The sequence below is a fragment of the Chionomys nivalis genome, chromosome 15, assembly GCF_950005125.1.
Source record: "Chionomys nivalis chromosome 15, mChiNiv1.1, whole genome shotgun sequence".
In the NCBI taxonomy this organism is placed as follows: Eukaryota; Metazoa; Chordata; class Mammalia; order Rodentia; family Cricetidae; genus Chionomys; species Chionomys nivalis.
This window is the reverse complement of record NC_080100.1, coordinates 14,346,817-14,366,441: the sequence shown is the minus strand read 5'-3', so window position 1 is coordinate 14,366,441 and position 19,625 is coordinate 14,346,817. Positions and strand designations below refer to the sequence as shown.

The 19,625-nt window shown below is 34.8% G+C and overlaps 1 protein-coding gene across 1 annotated transcript in view; it reads left to right on the top strand.

Moving 5' to 3' along the window:
• The window catches only part of Cdh12 (cadherin 12), a 771,364-nt gene that overhangs the window by 713,256 nt on the left and 38,483 nt on the right, over window positions 1-19,625 (top strand). Inside the window, exon 8 of the mRNA XM_057789913.1 lies at window positions 5,186-5,373. Within this exon, the coding sequence (XP_057645896.1) occupies window positions 5,186-5,373 (188 nt within the window). The remainder of the gene's footprint in view (window positions 1-5,185; window positions 5,374-19,625) is intronic.

The following is a 19,625-nucleotide window of genomic DNA, read 5'->3' as shown; positions in this document are numbered from 1 at the left end:
GGATTATCACTGGATCAATGTCTAAATTCAATCACTTAATCACAGGTTTAGTAGTTAAGTAGTTCCTAAATTTCATTCTCAAATGTAATATTTTACTATGTTTTTGGTAACTCAAAACTATCAATATTCTAATCATTCTGAAAGGAATTATTTTAAGTTTTCCAGTATTGCCAATATTCTAATACTTACAATTGATTTGAATTTACTTTAATTTAGTTACATTTTTATGTTTCTAGAGACTAAATAGGAATCCTTTCCTTTCTAGAGAAAAACTTTGCTTAGTCCCAGACACTACCTCTTAGCATTTGCTTTGATTTATATTGTTTTGGATTGCTTCAAACTCCTGGGTACAAGGATGGCTCACTTCTAAATACAGTTGAACTCTGAATTCCTATTTTTTTATAAATATGCTGTGTTTCAAAAGAATATGTACTGGATTATTCAATTTTTATTTTCATTTTGCCAAATGTTATTATGGTATTTTATAGTTCATCTGTGCAGTTTCTTTTTAGAGGCTTTATAAATCATATAATTCATCAAGGTATAATATAATTTTGTTAATTATGCATGCATACACACACAAATATATATGTATATATAGCTTTCTTCACTTATTCTTCTTAGTGTTCTTGGAAGAAAATAATGAAAGAAAGTATATTTTAGAGCTTTGTTTTTGGGTGGCAATAGATTCTGACTTCTCTTTCCCTCTCCCTACAAAATAAGTTGTAATGCTCCAAATATAATCAAGCCATAATTTTTCGTATGGCAAAGTCACTAAAAGAATGTGAATTAACCTATAGCAGCAGCTATATTTGCTGTACTGGAAATAACACAAAACATTGTCTGTAAGAAATTACAGAATCGATCACTGAAATTCCACATAATCTCCTGCATACAATTTTCTCTGTTTCTCGGGAAATGGTGATTTTGTTAGGCATAATGTGTATATTTGATAAAAATGAGAGCATATATTTGACTGACTTGGAGAACAATTCCTTGTCCCTGATTTCATTTCTTAATCTGTGTTGTACAGGTAGCACCATTCCGATGCTTTATATGCATCAAAATGAGGCAACTAGAAATGATGGCAATGTAATTTCACTGTACGTCGTGCTGATTTAGCTTTGGCACGGTTGTGCATTACTTCAGAGTTTTAAATGAATCTGAATGACCTCAGCTGTATTGCTGTCTAGATTCTAGCAATGATAAAATGCCAAGTCATTGGAAAACAAATAAATGGAGGAAACCTAAATAACCTTACATGACAAGCACATATTTCACTGATTTCCCCCACGTTCAGTAGATTTTATCACAACATATGTTATATTTTGTTCTTTTATAATATGCTAGTCATGATGAACACATATGTCTGCCATGTCAATAAAAGTGTATGCCTGAAATGCAAGGATCAGAAAAAAACACTGTCCTGTGCCCTTGTATTTTATAGGCACTCTAAAAGTTCAGGGCAAGAACATAGAATTCACGAACCACTGCTTTCCTTTGATTATATCTTAATTCTGAAGTATGTCTACTGAGTTCTTAGTATCAAGTCAATCATTGGTGAAAAATGAGAAGAAACCAATTTATCACAAGTTTTCCAGTGCCATTAGAGAATAATCGACTTTTGGACATACGTGTTGACAGTCTTGAGAAAGAACTGCTCTCACAACATAGCTTATATTGATAAAGTGCTACAAAGAATAGCTGTCTTCACATTTTCTGTTATTGGCCTCATAAAATGCTCTTCTATAAAACAGGAAATTCATATCTCAGTAGATTGCCTTGAAAAGGAGGCCATTTCATATCTAGTCTGAGTTTCCTGATGGCCTTTAGATTACCTTTCAGAATTTAAGATGCCCCCACGCAAACGCACTAGAAAATCTTAATTCTGACAATACAACTTCACTAACTATAATCCCCTAGAGATGACATCAGACTATGTTATTTCTCCTTGATAATTACTTTAACAATGATTTTAAGTTTTGCCATCAAACGCTATGCTATGAACTTAATCTATAATTTGAAATTGTTCTCCGTAAACGGATGCTAAAGTGTAAGCAGAAATATCCCACGGCCTTTGAGTCATGGCCTTATAATTTTAAAGTCTCATCTGTACATTGTCCCTCCCTCCAGCAGCTGCACCCCCACTGTGTCCTCATTGTTACGCACTGTCTCCAATGAAATCTACAGATTCCTGTTGCTCTCACATTGATTGCCAGCCATTTCCTTGGTACATTTAGCAATAATTTTTCTATGCCTGAACAGAGGAGGATTTATAGTGGGTTGTTCAGCACAGACCTCCATCTTTTTGCCTTGTCAGGAAATCCTCAAGAACATTCCCAGTACTACTGATGGGCCATGTGATTGTTCTACGTCTGCTCATCCACCAGTTCAAGGGATGTGATGTAACTTTAGATTTTTATGTCAATTATAACTACTCAGGCAGACACATGATATAAATACTGCTTCCAATGTTTCAATTTGATATTAAAAATGAAAGAAAGAAAAATGAACCAAACTCTGTGCTTGACCCTTTGCTTTGTGTTTTGTCTATGAAAAATTAACTTAGTGTGCCTTAAATAGCTATGACTTGTAACATCTTGTCACATCAATGAAAAATTCAAGTAATTTGTAGTTGTTATTATCTCAGGCTTTTCCCAGTAAGACTTTGGTGAAAGCTAAAATTTAAGAAAGAGTTGGGATTTTTATTTGGTCTTATTTTTAAATTTTGTTTTGCTTTGGGGGGGAAGGTTGCAAGAGTAGACTGCATAAGCCATGGGACAGGAGATGAGTGGGATCAGGATGCATGATGTGAAATCCACAGAGAATCAACAAAAAGTAAAAAAGAAAGAAGGAAAGGAAGAACAAGAGGGATAATGAGAAAGACAGAGAGAAACAGAGAGAGAAAGGAGGAAAGAAAGAAAGAAAGAAAGAAAGAAAGAAAGAAAGAAAGGAAGGAAGGAAGGAAGGAAGGAAGGAAGGAAGGAAGGAAGGAAGGAAGGAAGGAAAGAAAGAAAGAAAGAAAGAAAGAAAGAAAGAAAGAAAGAAAGAAAGAAAGAAAGAAAGAAAGAAAGAAATCCCAGGGCAAATAACTAAATGACTAAGCAAGGTCCCTATTTAACATATCAAAATGGACTCTGGTCAGCCCTCCCAGCATCACCCAGTACCTATGGCTTGTCTAAGCACCTATTCCCTATGCTAAACATCTCCAGCCCAGGGATTGAGCTTCTATTCTCTTCCCCCAGTTTCTGATTTTATAATTATTCAGTCATTTTGACTACACACTCTTTCGGCCTCTTTTCCTCTTGGTCCATGTTTCCTTTCTTGGTAAGCTTGCCAATCCCTCTGTCTCTTCTTTTCTCTCCCCTCTCACCTTTTCTCCTCTCATGGTTCAGGTAAGTCTCGACTCTTCAGATGTCTTCAGCTACTCTTTTCTTCCTACTTACAACAAACCATTTCTTTTCCTTAACCATATCTAGTAGTGGTCATGTTCTCATGTTCTCATTTTCATCAAACAAAGTAGGAGACCAAAGCTGGGTAGACCTCTGTTACACACTTTTTTTTTCTACAAAAATCTTACTGTGCTTGAAAGTCTGCTTTTGTCCTGATCTGCAAAGACACAATGGGAAACATGGCCGTCTGCCAAGTGGCTGCTTTTGCTGTTGTTTTGGTTTTCCATTTTGTTTTATTTTCTTGTTTTCCTACTTGCCTTAATTTCAAACTCTTTTATAAGCTTTTGCAATTTGAAAAATAGATAATAATGTATGAAGCAGAAATTTATTTTAGAGTAGGTAGATGTTTAAGCATTTGAAGTCAAATATATATTCTATTGCAGAAATGTTCACTGGATACAAACATAACTTAAAAAGGCAGAACAGACATCTTGTCTGAGAAAATGACCAACTTCTTTAAGTTCACAAATACTTGTACACATTTACATATAATGAGTAAAAAAGAAAATAACTGAAATTCAACAGTGTTCTTTTATATGTCCTAATACATGATTTTCAAAAGAAATGTCATTGTACAAGAAACATGCTGATTATCTTCCTATCTTAACTTTAACTGATGCAACTAGAAATTGAAAATACAATCCATAACAGTGATACTTCCATAGTGGAAAAGAGCTGTTCAAAGCCCATTAATGATATTTGAACTTGGAATGTCAGTAACAAACGAAGACTTTTTCTTTTGTGTTTTATTTTGTCCTTCCATTTTTGTCCTTTCCTTATTGTTACAACAGAACATAGACTAAAACACTAATCTGGGCTTTGACACAATGCAAAAACTGTGAGTAAGATAATTGTGTGCTGTATTAGTTACATACTTTTATTTGAAATCCCAGAATATTTAATATGTCAAAATTTATATTTATAATACTATTTTTCAGTCTTACACTTCATTATAAGTCTTATAATAGTTTCTGTTTCAATATCAATTTCTCAGTAATAGTATTGCTCCACCTGGTGGTAGAAATTACCATTTTTTAATTTTCCATTTTTTAATACTAAAAGTAATTGAAGTATCAAATTTAAATCTTGATTAAAATAATATATTGAAGTGTTTTCTAATGTTCCAAATTAATTCATGTTAAAATGAATTGAAATTAAACTATAGCATTTTATATTTAGCTTTGCCTTGAAATGAAATTTGGGACAATATATAGCTCATAAAAGAATAATTTTGCTTGACATAAAATTATTGAATATATTATTCTTTAAAAATAACAATAAAACAATAAAATACCTAAATATAGATATTAATAACTATCCAACTTATGTATTTATCTATGTTGTGTTTATCTAGGGTTTCTCTGTGTTTTGCATCCTACCTTATTTTATTGGTATTGATTAATCTTATTGATATTGATTGGGAATGCTTCTAAGATCATGTTTAATGATTAATCCACTTAGATACAATTGGCATTTGAATATTTTCTCAAAGTAGTTGTGATTTATCATGCTCCATTACTGACTGTGCTCAGTTAAAATGTTACATCAGGACCTTCTGAAATAAATAGTGAAGCAATTACATATAATTATAGTCTTTAGCTATCAATTATCCTTGAATTTGTATTATAAAGCTATCAGTGATTTACTATTGATATCTATATTTTCAAACAGAGCAATATGATTATACACTTTACGGATTCCTATGCCTGTGCAAATTATGTGTCTCTTTTTAGGCATCTTCCACCTGAAAGTCCCTGAGTCTTCTCCTATTGGTTCAGCGATTGGACGGATAAGGGCAGTAGACCCTGATTTTGGAAAAAACGCGGAAATTGAATACAACATTGTTCCAGGAGATGGGGGAAATTTGTTTGACATTGTCACAGATGAAGATACACAAGAAGGAATCATCAAATTGAAAAAGGTATATAGACGAATTTTCAGAATGTTGACAAACTAAATAAAAACAAAAGCAGGGAAACTGATAGCTACTTTTCTACAACTAGAAATACTTATGAAACATAAGCTCAAACAATGTATGTCTATGTTTCCAGATGTATATCTTCAGTAGAGACTGAGACCTCTTAGTTTGATCAAGTAACATTTTAAATATTAAGATCAATTTTTAAATCAGGTATAGAGAAAATTGCTTACACTAACAGAGTTGAAATGATCAAATTGTAACTACTTAAAGAAGCACATATGTAATTTGCCTTATGCATAATTGATAATGTTACCTTAAAAGACTACCAGCTTGTATAGATAAGATTTAGGAAAGAAAAGCCATTGACTACTATTAATTTGCTACTCTAGTCAAAGCTTGAAGGAAAAGAATTGACATAATCATGGAAAGCTAAGATCTGGATTATGAGGTTTTTTTGGGGGGAAAATGAGCTGTGTCTGATTGGACAAGCAGTGATTTGTGTAGTATTTTATCAGGAATTTGACTTTATTCTGCCCATTTTTCTAAAGTTCTAAATGAAGATGAATGTAACAAATGATTTAGTGGAGGTAGCAAGAAAGTGATGAGGGGATCTTTAAATAATTATGTAAAAAGTAAAATGTTTTAAAGAACGATAAACAGAACAGGAGTTGGGAAAGGAAGTACCAGGGAGGCAGAGACAGAATGGCTAACAGAGATGCCATATAACAGAATACTTAGGGAAAGGGTGCTGACAGAGTGTGAGGTTCAGTTTTGCCAACTTGGCAGAATATAGAATCACACGGGAACACATTCTTAATTAGATGTTTCATAGATTAGGTTAATTTCTGGATCTGCCTGCATGCTTCCATACTCCCCATCATGATAATGAACCGAATCTCTGAAACTGGAATCAAGCTACCCCAATTAGACGATTTCTTTCTAAGTGTTGCCATGCCATGTGTCTCTCCACAGCCATAAAACCCCTAACTAAGACAAAAGGGGGTTATACAGAGAGCAGATAAAGCTAGGAACTGTGGAACAAAGTCCCGCTTCTAAGAAGTACCCATAGAAAAGCACTGTCTTTGGGTTTCTATTATGGTAATGAAACACCATGACCAAAAGCAAGTTGGGGAGGAAAGAATTCAATTAGTTTTTACTTCCACAACACTGTTCATCATTAAAGAAAATCAGGACAGGAACTCAAACAGACAGAAGTTAATACAGAAGCCATGGAGGGTAATAATAAGCTGGCTGGCTTATTTATGATGGCTTGCTCAGCCTGCTATATTACAGAAGTTAGAACCACCAGCTGAGGGATGGCACCACTCAGCAAAGTGCTGGCCTCCGTTCCCATCAATCACTAATTAAGGAAGTGGCCTATAGCTGGATACTATGGAGACATTTTCTCAGTTGAGGTTTCTTTATTTCTGTTAACTATCTTTGGTCAAAATGACATAAAACTAGTTAATAAAGACACTAAAAAGCTCCTGACTGTGGCTGTGAAGGTAAAGTCTCAACTGGTGGAGGCATCAAAACACGAGCTGTCAGGACATAGATGATTCATCAAGCTGGGTTGCAGTGGACCAAGCCTCTGGTTAAGATAGTGCTGTGTGAGCTGCAAGTGTAAGAGTAGAGGGATGGGACTGCCTAAGCTCTGTAGTCTATAAAATTATATTATAAGCTACAGTTGATGGACATTTAGCTGTAAGATTTGATGTTTTCTCCTCTGGATATTTATTTCACTTCCATTTTGAAAGATGTAGTTCATTTTGAGCTATCATAAGTTTGAAGTGTGTGTGTGTTTTATTTTATAGCATCTTGTACTAAAGAGATTTTAGAATTTTATGAACAATTTGTATTGAAAGTAAAATTATTTACATCCAATATATTCTGACCAGGGCTTACCCCTTCCCCTCCACAGTATCCGAGATTCTCATAACCTCTCACACTTTTGTCTCAACACCTTTTCCCTTAAGAAAACAGATAAGGAAATAAAAATGACAAACAAAAGAGGACAACAAAATAAACAAACTAACACACAAAAATGAAAAAGAAAGAAACAAAGCAAGAGCACAAGAAAGGCATAACATACAGGAAAACACCCATGCACGCACACACACACATAGAGAAACATACACCTCACATACATACATACATACACACACAAATACATACATGCCAAATGCATATACACACAGTAAGAAACATACACCTCAACACACATAAATACACTAACACACACAGAAGCATGAATCCCCCACTGCAAATTCATAAAAATACAGAATTGAAAACAATATTATAGAAGTAAAAGACCACTAAGAAAAGTTAGAAAACATACAAACACAGGAATATGAGACAAAGCAACTCCAAATATAAAATACTATTAAACTCATTTTCTGTTGGCTGCCTATTGCTGAGCACAGAGCCCTTAGTGTGGATTATATAGCTAGTGACATTCCACTGCAGAATCTAAGTTTCCCTTGAAAGTCATTGTTAACTGGAAATAGGTTTTGGATAAGATGGGACATTATATCTACTTCACCATCCCAGCACTGGGTCCCTGTCTGGTTTGGATTCGTGAAGGCCTTGTGTATGCTGTCACAGTCTCTGTGAATTCATATGTGTGCCTGTCCTGTTCTTTCTGGAAGACACAATTTCCTTGATATCCCCCACACTGCTAGCTCTTAATATCTTTTTCCTCTGCTTCCACATAGTGCCCTGAACCCTGACCAGAGGGGTTTGTTGAATACATCCATTTAAGACCAAGTATTGTAAGATCTCTCACTCTCTGCACATTGTCTGGCTCTGGGTCTCTATTCCAAGCTACTTCAGGAAATAGGTTCTCAAATGATGGACGAATGAGATACTGATCAAAGGGGCATAGCACAACATTGCTAGGAGTCATTTTATAATATGTTCCTTTCAGACCACAGGATATCTAGTCTCAGATTCTCAGACAAGGTATCAGTGTGAGTGTATGGATTTCATCTTATGGAGTGTTTCCTAAATCTAATCAGTAGGTATTGATCACTCCCATGATAGCTGTGCTATTATTGCACCAATGTATCATGTAAACAGATTGACATTGTAGAGTGAACATTTATAGCAGGATTAGAGTTTCGTTTTCTCTTTTGGTAGTATGTAGAGTATTTTCCAGGACCATGAGTACTTATAAGTATGGGTGAAAGCTCTGGTTAGGTACCAGCTCCACTCCTCCATATATAGGAGATATATTGGTGTTGTCTGTAGCCTTATACTCAGTTCAGATAAAGCACCCAATACTTTGACAATCAACTGAGTTGTTTGGGGGTTTCCCTGGTACCCATTTCATCGACAAATCAATTTGATGCAATCAACTCTCAGGACTTGGGGAAGAGATTTCTTGTTGGAGCTTTGTCTTCCTCATTGTATGATGATATCATTTATATTTAGTTCATATAAGTATGTATTTTAAGATGCTACTGCTGTCATGGTGTTTTTGATGTGTTGGAATTTATATGACCATTGGATGTTTAAATTTGTGCTGTGTTTTACCTATGAGTTAAGAGGTAGAGGTTATGACCTAAAGTATTGTCTTTGAAGACCTGACACAGAAATAAATTGTCATGTTCATTTAATGTTTTCACCATGACAAAGTTTAGAATCACTTGGTAATCTCGATGAGGATTTGTCTAGATTATGTTAGTTTATTCAGGATTTTCATGATTAACTTATTGAGTCAAACTGAGGAGGCTGTCCAGCTCTTGGTGGCACTATTTCGTAAGTAAAGATTCTAGGTAGTATAAAAGTGAAAATCTGAGTTGAGGACTGATTTATGTGTGTTAATTCACTGTTCTCTAATCTTAACTGTAAATGTATTTGTCCATTTGCTTAAAATTCATCCTTTCTTGATTTGACAACAAAAAAATAAACCTAAGGCTATGAAGTCAAATTATTCCTTCCTTTCTTAAATAGTTTTCTTTCACTCTATTTTACTACAGCAATAGAAACAAACTATGATAGGAAAATGAAAAGGGGGAGTTGGGATATGATTAAAAAAATTACTGAATCATGTGCTTTGCTAAAATCCTCGATTGGGATAAGGATCATGTAAATGTAAAAATACTTTTTAAATACATTTAAGGTGTAGTTTTTTCCATAATCTGACCAATAATAATAAGAATTCTGAATTTGAAACAGTAGATTTTGACACTGAAAAGGTAGCTTATTGGTTTCAGTGCCTGCCGTTCAAATAAAAGAATTTGAATTTTGTTCTCCATTACCATTGTAAAATCTAGGATGACCCCATGCATCTGGGTGAAAGACAGGTGGATCATTCTAGCTTCTGACAAGCTATCTAACTAATGAATGAGATTTAAATTCATGAGTGAACAAAACACCGCTAAATTCTTCAAAAATATTAATAATATTATTTTAAAAATTTGATAGATAACAACAAAAGAAAACATCAATATTTACCTCTAAAACATGAACATATGCATATAGTCATGTATTTAACACACACCAAAAATTTACCAACCCACAAAGAAAAGAAAATACCTAATTTAATCTAGTGTACAAGATATATTTTGTTAAATTCAAAAAGAATCATATATCATGAGTTATATATCATGTACTCCCCTTATTTTTAGTGTGTATTATACAACCTGTACAATCAAATGTATATTGTACACATTTACTAATTGTCATTACTTTAAACAGACTTTGCATTCAGTTCTATTTGTCTATCAATTATTCCCACGTTGCTCAGAAATTCTGATTTATGAAAAAGCAAAAATATGCCAAAGAAAATCATCTTTAGAAGATTCAGCCTTCCTAAAGACTATTTATCAGATAAAATTAATATAAATCCACATACATTGTGCTCAGTGGAGAAACTCATGTAACTCAGAAATGCAGAATTGAAAAGTGTTTAGGGGGCTCGAGAGATGGCTCAGAGTTCAAGAGCAGCACTGATTGTTCTTCCAGAGGCCATCTATAGTGAGATCTGGTGCCCTCTTCTGGCAAACATGGAGGGAGAATGTTGTATACATAATAAATGAATCATTTTTTACAAAAGTGTTTAGGTCAGGCAGGTGACCCAGGCCTGTAGTATATGGACCAGGGGAAACTGATGTGGGAGGAATATTTTATTCCAGAAGGTCTGTGCTGTAATGCTCTGTGTTGACTGGGTGTTGACACTCAGTTCAGCATCAATATGGTGACCTCAAAGGAGCAGAAGATCGTCTGATGACTTAAAGAGGAGATCTGGCTCCATTCATTTAAAGAGACCTTAGAAAGGTGGGTCAGAATCCTACCATATTCAGGGTGGAGGAACAGCTCAGTGAGGAATGTACTTGCTTAGTTCTTAAGAGCACTGCCTGGCTCTTCCAAAGGCCCTGAGTTCAATTCCCAGCAACCACATGGTGTCTCACAACCATCTGTAATAAAATCTTGAGAAAAAGACCTGGTCAATCAGCCTAGTCAACATAAACCCTGAAACCCAATATGGACAAGTTCAATAGAGCCATCATATATGGACTGTCCATGCATACTTCAGCATTGCCAGGGCGTAAATTTCAGTTTTCATTTTCCTGAGTTTGGATACCCAAACTCTTGCAAAATCCTGGAATTTAGCAATGAGGCTGGAGTTCCTGAAAAGTACAGGTAATTCAGCATAGTTAAATTGAAAACCTTTAGGTTTTGTGAAATACTCCCTCTCGTGTTTTCAGGGCTAACTACTATGGTTTTGCTCTTCTGTGGGGTATACTCTCCCACTATAAACATTTCTCAGATTCCCATAGTTCTTTGTCTTGGGAAGAAGCCCTCTGGACTTTTTCCAAACCACCCATCCAAAAATGTGCTTTAGCATATCTATGGTCACCATGCTAACCTGTGTTTAATCCCTCATATTGATGAGATTTTATTATTGTAGCTTGTGACAATACTAGGAGACACAAACTCACATCAAACATCAAACTCCCTTTCCTTTGGTTTTCGCATACTCTTGTCCCCATCTTCCAACAGTATTACAAACTGTATAGTAGGTATACCCATTAGGACTGGGCTCCACAATTCTGCATTTCAATTGTTTGTGGTTTTCTATATTTTCTCTGTCCGTCAGAAAGATGACTTTCCTTAGTGAGACATGAGAATTAATCTCTTCTGTGGGTATAAAGTATTATGGGTTTAGGGATTACGATGGATTTGTAAAGAAGCAGTTGTAGCCTTCCTCCAAAATCCATGACTTAACTAGTCAAGGGTAGCTGGCTAGCTGTCTGTTACCAGGCATAACTTCCCTCTTGATCAGTGGGCCTTAAGTTAAATTAGCAAGCTATTGGTTACATGCAAGTTATATGTGCCATTACTGCACCGTTTAGGGTTATTGTGCTTTGTAGGTTATTATGATTCATAGGCATCATATCTGTGAATGACCATTGGTTGCTTCTCTTCTAGAGTATTTGTTTGGTTTTCATCCATTTTATTGTATGTTTCTTGTTTCTTCTTGTAATAGAACATTATTCATTGTATTGATATTAAAATCAATATTTACATCTAATTCATTACCATAAATTTTACTACATCGAAGTAAATTCAGTAGACATTTGTGGAGCAGCTACTGAATACTAGACTTACTCAAGACTTGGAAGAAAAAGTTGAAATAGAAACATTTTTGTACAACCTCCAGCAGTTTTGAGAAGTGGCTGACTTGATAGTGGTAGACTAAGGCTGGAAGTATATACACTGCTATTAAGTGTCAATAAGCACATAGAGGCAAGAGTCTTTTAGAGAATTGATCAAGAAAGACTTCCAGCTGAAGGAAGCAAGCTTAACACGGTGATGCTCGGATAATGTACGTTCCCAGAAAACCTGAGCAGTAATCTTTCCAAAATCTCTGATGAAGAATACTGACAAAGAGAAAGAGTCATGTCATGGCAGTGAGGAGAGGATGCTGGGAGAACCCAAGAGGAGGAGGAAAACCTATAAGCAGGGTACGACTCTGACACTGATCATGATAAATCATTTTCATAGGCCCAAAGCCCAGTCACTTAGGTTACATTAATGAAAATTGTGACTGAGGAGAAAGGATAGAAATAGCCTAGTGATGGTACCACAGACAGAATCCACTGAAGTGGTGTAGGCTTGGAATAGGGTGCTTACAGACATGAGATGTATGAACTGATGATGATCCTGCTGTATTTTTGAAGAGAAAAGTGTGCTTTTATAGGTACTCAGCCTCCCTGGAAAATTTTATCATTCATTTGAGTAACTCTAAAGAGTATACCTAATATAAAAAATGCATCAGATGTTCCAAGAAAGCTTAAAATTCTGTATCATTGCTCATTGATTATGTTGTACTGTATGGAAAGGGATTTTCTATACCTGAACACTTATAGATGCATTTCTTGATTAAAATATTTGCTAAAGGTTCTTAAATATACAGAAAATATACAGGTGAAAAAATTATAAAATTTCCAAAATTAACTTGATCAACATCCACTCTTTTATTTATTTATTTATCTATTTATTTATTTATTTATTTATTTTTGACGTTGCATTAAGACTTGGCACATCTCCTCATACAAACAGAGAACCTAGCTGGGACCCATGCAAGCTCCCTGATTGTTGCTTCAGTCTCTGTGAACTCCTATGAGCTCTGATTATTTGATTCTGCCTGTGTTCTATGTTCTTGTGGTATTGTTGACTCCTTTGGATCTTAAAATCCTTCATCCCCATCTTCAGTGGGAATCTACAAGCTCCACCTAATGTTTACTATTGATCCCTGCATCTGGTCTCATTAACTGCTGAATAAAGCCTCTCTGTTGGGTTAGGCTAGTCTCTGGTCTATGAGTATAGCAGAATATCATTAGGAATAATTTAATTGACTCTTTTTTAGTTTTTATTTTTTTGTTTTGATCAGTAGTGTTTGGTTTTATCCTTCGACTCTGGGCTGTCCTGCCTCTAGTTCCAGTTAGACCAGTCATGAGTTGACCACTCCCACAGCATTTGAGTGACCATGATGCCAACACATCTTGTATGCATGACAAATTGTAGGTCAACAATTTTGCAACTGTGTTGATGTCCCAGTCCCACCACTGGAAGCCTTACTTGGTTATAGAAGATGGCCAGTTCAGGTGCCATATCCCCCATTATTAGGGGTCTCTTCTAGGGTAATCCCTGTAGTTTTCAGGGTGTTTTTCATTGTACTAGGTTTCCATATCTCTCCCTAACTCCCCTATATCCAATAACCTCCTTTAATACTCTCTTTACTTCCTTCTAACCCCTGCCCTGATTTCATTCTTTTCCTGTTCCCACCCACTCCCCATTTACCTGCATAATCTCTTTCCCTTTCCCTGGCAGATTCATGTTTTCTCCCTTGAGCTGATCTTGTTTCTCAGACTTTTAAGGTCTGTGGACTATATTATGATTATCCTTTACACTTAACACTTAACATCCACTTATAAGTGAGTATATACCACGCTTGTGTTTCTGGGTCTGGGTTGCTTCCCTCAGGTATGATTTTTTTAATAGTTCTGAAAATTTCATGATGCCCCTTTTCAATGTCCCTCAACCAAAGTATAGATACATGGAGTATCAATTAGCCATTTAAAAACAGAAACAGAAACAAACAACAAAAACCCGGCAACAACAACAAATCATACTAATTTTTAAAGGACATTGTCTATCTTCGTTGGAAAATGTATATTTCTAATTTTCAAACATCTAATCAACGTATTAGTAGGAGGCCACTTTGACATTATTATTAGAAGTCCCTTGATGAAAATAAAGATGAAAACAAAAGTCCATACAAACTTCAGGTTATGTTATGTCCTAAAATTGGTTAGAATGTTTCCCCCTTTGCAGTCTCAACATGGAAACCCAATGTAAGGGTTTCAGTGAAAAACGAAATTCATCAGTCACAGTTTTACATACACCAAATCCATTTAGAAGGTCAAAACCCTATTTGAGAAATGAATATGTTGTGCCTTTAAAAGAACTACTTTAGATTTCAATTAAAAGATTCGGAGATGCAACTAAGGAATAAAGTGTGAGGTTCTTTGTTTTTTACAATTATTTTCTTCTTTAGCGTCTGCTTTAAGCTTTAGAACGTTCTGTGCTGTGAAGTGAACATTTCCATTGTGTTTTATCTTTTATCTCGCCCTTGCTTCCTATTTACTGCTTTCATTTCCTTCTTGTCCTCGGAGGAGCAGGGATGTAGGTAGATGAATTCAGTGCTCAGGTTTATATGAGCTGAGGAGAATGGAGGAAGACATCCTTATTTATTTTAGTTTTAAACTGAACTTTTATTCATTTTATGAAGATTCAGACAGAATGTAATTTCTCTGTCACTTTAAATTCAGAGTAACACCATGACACTTTAAAAACTTCTTCAAGACACAAAATATTGAAAAAATAAGGACACTGACTCATTTCATATCATAGTGTACTGAGCTAAGAATAAAATATCAAAATCATCTTAAACATTGTTGAGAACTCTAGCTAGAGGAACGCTAGCAAAGCAAGAATAAAAATGTCATCAGATTTGTTCTTATGTAAAAAGTGAGAGGTGGGTAACACTAAGTAAGAAAATATGTTAGTTTAAAAGCTGCATGAATTATATTTTTAAAATTAATAATTAATAAGTGAGAATAAGTTGTGTATTTCTTTAATATCTATACAAATAAAAACTCAATTTAGTTAAAAACTTTTCAAAACAGAAACTACAAACTTATTCAAGGAAATATTTTTTGGTGTTTTATCTCTTGTCTGTGTAATTATAATAGTATAAGGAACATTTATATTACAGAAAGTCTGATTTAGTAACATACTCAATTTCAATAAAATACCTTTTATCAACCAACAAGTGATAATATAACTTTATTAAGTAAGGAATCAAGATGTTATTCTTCATTATAATTTAAGCAACTCTACAAATTCAAAAAATCTTAAAGTTATGCTAGCTGGCTTAAGTTGTATTAAACATTTATATAAACTATAGAAGACATTAAATTCAAAGCAGAATGATTTCCAGCATAGGTTATTAAATTCATTATTTACTCTTTATGCAAACAATGGGCAGGGGTTAATGAGTTCTGTTGGAAACTTTCTATAATGTATTTGCTGACTAAACAGTAACTTTCCGAATTAGTCTTCTTTTTAGGAATATTGAAGACTTTAGATTCTTTGTCAGGTAATTCGGTATTTTAGCACCACCATGTGGTTGGTTTGGAGAAAAACTCTGGAACATAACAAAATTTGTACATACATCTGCTATTTCTCTAATCACTTTTGTATCTACTTTGCTATGTCTTATTCTAAAGAAAAAATGTTGTAATCTTTGTGTCTATGAACATTAGGTTTCTCTTTTAAAAAGTATCTGGGATTTCCTTTAAAAACACTTTAACTGGCACTGGAGGAATGGCTATGTGTTAACAGTGCCCTCTGCTCTGCCAAGGGGCCTAGCAACCCCATGGCAGTTCACAGTTGTCAGTAACTCTAATACCAGGTGATCCAACCCAGTATTCTAACCTCCACAGGCACAGCATGGATGTGGCCATCAGCGCATGCTATATATATATATATATATATATATATATATATATATATATATATATATATATGTGTGTGTGTGTGTGTGTGTGTGTGTGTGTGTGTGTGTGTGTGTGTGTGTGTGTGTCAATCACTATGAATGTATGTATCGCACATCCATATCATATAAACCTTAATTCAATTTTCTAGACACCTAAACATTCTCAACTCTAAATTATTAAAAATTTGCAATACTCAACTGCCGCGCATCGCGCCCCCGTGTCTGCGCTCTGTGCGCTGGCACCCAGTTCCCGAGCTTCGGGCAAGGGGCTGAAGATTAAAATACACAAACACACACAGACAGAGAGACAGCGACACGGGTCATTTTTGAATTCCCCAAGAATGCCTCCTTTATAGTGTTCAGGGGCAGATTATATAGAGATAGCCACGCCCCAGCCAAACCCAACAGAAACCACTCTCCTGCCATCAGGAACTCCCGAAGGTCTCGTGCTCAGAGCAGCTGTAGGCACTCAGATCAGGGGATTACAAGAAATTCAGGATCTGGGGTTTCACTGCTCCCAACACTCAACGTAGATTTCTGTGTTATCTCTTATATTTAAAACTCTTAAAGTTTGACTTACTATTCAAATGATATAACAATATATTCCGTATCTGCTCTCTACAGAAATTTTTATGTTTGGAGTTAGAGATATGACATTATTGCAGGCAGATAAAGGATATTTTATTTAAGCACGAGGACTTGGTTCAGATTCATATGCATCTTGGAAATGAGACTACAATCCTAGTACTGTGGAGGCTGTTACAGGACGATCCCTCGTGTTCAAACGCCAGTCGAGTCTAAGAAAATTGATGAGTTCTTGTTTTAGGGACAGAACTTACCTCAAAACGTAAGATGAAAAGCAATAATGGAAGACATGTCCTATGAACCACATATAAAGTTAAAAGTCCTTCATAATAATGTATAAATCATGCACACATATCTCCACACGGATATACACGCATATATGAAGCCTCACATAAAATGTAGGTATAAATGCAAAAGATATTCTCCTCCTCCTATTTTCTCTTTCACACTTCCTAAACTATGAATCTTGCAAACCTGCTTTCCAGTCACTGGACCTGCTTTTGCCAGCTTTTTTTTTTTTTTTTTCCGAATCACGGTTAGAACTCCACTATCCAGCCTATATTTTGACCTAAGTCTACTTTGTTCCTCATTTCTATCTTTGCATTGGCTTCTCTTCCTGCAGTCCCACTTACTTTTCTATCTTTTGCTCCGAAAGTGAGTGTATGAAGCTCCATCTGATGTCCTCTGTGAGTCCTTCTCTGGCATTCAACCCCAGCAATGTACAGAAGAGGCTGCATGGTCTCTGATGTCATGTGGGGCATATTCAGCAGACACAGATAAGTAAGATTACAGAACACCAGACTGATTGCAGTTCTACACTTCATTCTTTCTACAAAGAAAGCCCTGCAGGATGAAGGTCTTTGTTAATCTTTTCCCTACCTCTTTCTTTATTACCAAAATGCAAACATTTGATTATAATATCCTATGATGCATATGGTACATGCTTTCAAATATTTGTTTTCATTACATTTTATGTCCCCAAAAGTAGTTCACCACATTTGTAGTTTTGCTGCATAAGCAAAAAATATCACTCCAGTACATAGAAGGTTTTAAATTATCACTGGCTAAAGGAATACTTTAGGTTGGCTTACTGTTCTCATTTTTGGTATATTGATTTTTTTATTTTTAATCACAAGAAACACAAAGTTATCTATATTTTGTAAATATTAAAAATAAAGTTAATTACACAAATGGAAAACATGTGGTTCAAAGAAGAAAGATAACTCTTTCAGACAGATGCAGCTTGCTAGAAATCATAAGTTTAAAAAGCATAGATGTTTTATCATGTGAAAAAGTCTGTGTTAAGAAATTATTTATACTATATTTAATGATACATGTGTGTGTTTTTAACTCAATAATACAGTATTTTTGCATAGATATTTTGTTATTTTTAGGAAAATATTTGCTGACTCTGTACACAGAAGTACTAGAGGTTCTTACAGTTCTGTATTTGATTTGGTTTGCATTGTATAAACTACTTGATGGATTTTAATATTATTGTCATTAATTGCAGTCATTGGAATAGTGCCACTTAATTTTAAGTTAATTTATTAAAACTGCCAATATGTGGCAGTATTGTAATAAATGTGGAATCTAGTAAAAATATTTGCATAGAAAAAAGTGAATGAATATCTAATGAATAGTTTTGTTTTAAGATTTTTGGAACAAGCCGCAAGGAAACTGTATTTCTTAAATTACATAATTTATTTTGAAAATATTTTGCTTGAAAATTTGGCTTTTATTGTACATATATACATATGGAGGAATTATACTTCAAATGTTCAAGTTTCAGTCTATTTCTCCCTTACAGGTACATTCTTACCTGATACAGAGACATCTTTGAATTATTGAGTGCTTGATCACATTTTATTGAAATATTGATTTGAACACTTGCACTCTGATTATGAAATATGCCCAGTCTCTTATGCCTATGTTCTGGAAAAAAAATGAGATTACTGAGCTTAAAACTATGTCTCTGAAACTGTGATTCTTTCCAAAACCAATGTCTTTCTGATTGTTTTATCTTTGTTTTCCAGGCAGAATAGTAAGCTTACTTAACAAGATTATGTTACCAATATTTGTCCTGCCTTAGTCTGTTAAAAACTCTTTTTCAAATTCTTTGTCCACAAGTGATCTGTTCCTTTTCAGATAATGACACCTTCTGATCATGAGTTCCTTGAAAACGTACCATTCCAATGACTATTAAGACTTGTTCAACTCTGCAGGGCAGAATCTTCTTAGTGCAGGATGTATTTTTGTGAGAGTGATTGATTGATTGCCTTATTGTGTTGATGAATAATGATGCATGTTCATCACAAAATATGGAGCAAAAGGACAAGAGGATATAAAGATGGGCAAATGATAATTGCTGTTGGTCAGAATATTAGTGACCATGTCCTTTATTCAGTACTACTCAACAGGAATAATGAATTGCTGCCAGGATACGAACCTTAGGGACCATTTCCATGCATACAATTACCAGCAGACTTTATTTGCCTGTGGTTTAGTTGCTGATATTGATTTTTGCGCTAGATTTTGGTCTGTAACAATCCTTAATTTCTATAGTTTCTCTCACTGACTATATGAATACCCGTATCCTCATAAGTAACCTCTGAGAAGGTAGCCACAGGCTGTTTTCTTCACTTGCTTTGAAAACATCAACGAATTAGGTTGGAGCATCAATCATATTTCAAATGATTAGGTACCTTTCTTATAACTGTATACTTCGTTTTTCTTTAACACTTAATAGCTTGTTGGTTGATATGCTATTAAATTCAAAGGCCATTCCCACACTCAGTTTTGGGTCACACAAAACAGATACTAGCCATCCTTGGGGACAGAGTAATAATGATGATGACGATGATTGTGCATTCATTCTGTGTGCTCGTGATACTTAGTTTTAAATTCATCAAAAAACAATAATAAAATCCATCAAATTCTACATAATATTATGTAGAAGCAGGAACTCTAGAATCACGTGGAGAATACCTCACCTAAAAGTTAACACTTTTTACAATCATTGAAGTTGAGAAAAAAATTATCTGATTGTAATACTCTCCATAGTATTGACATAACAAAAATGTAAAAGGAGAAAGTC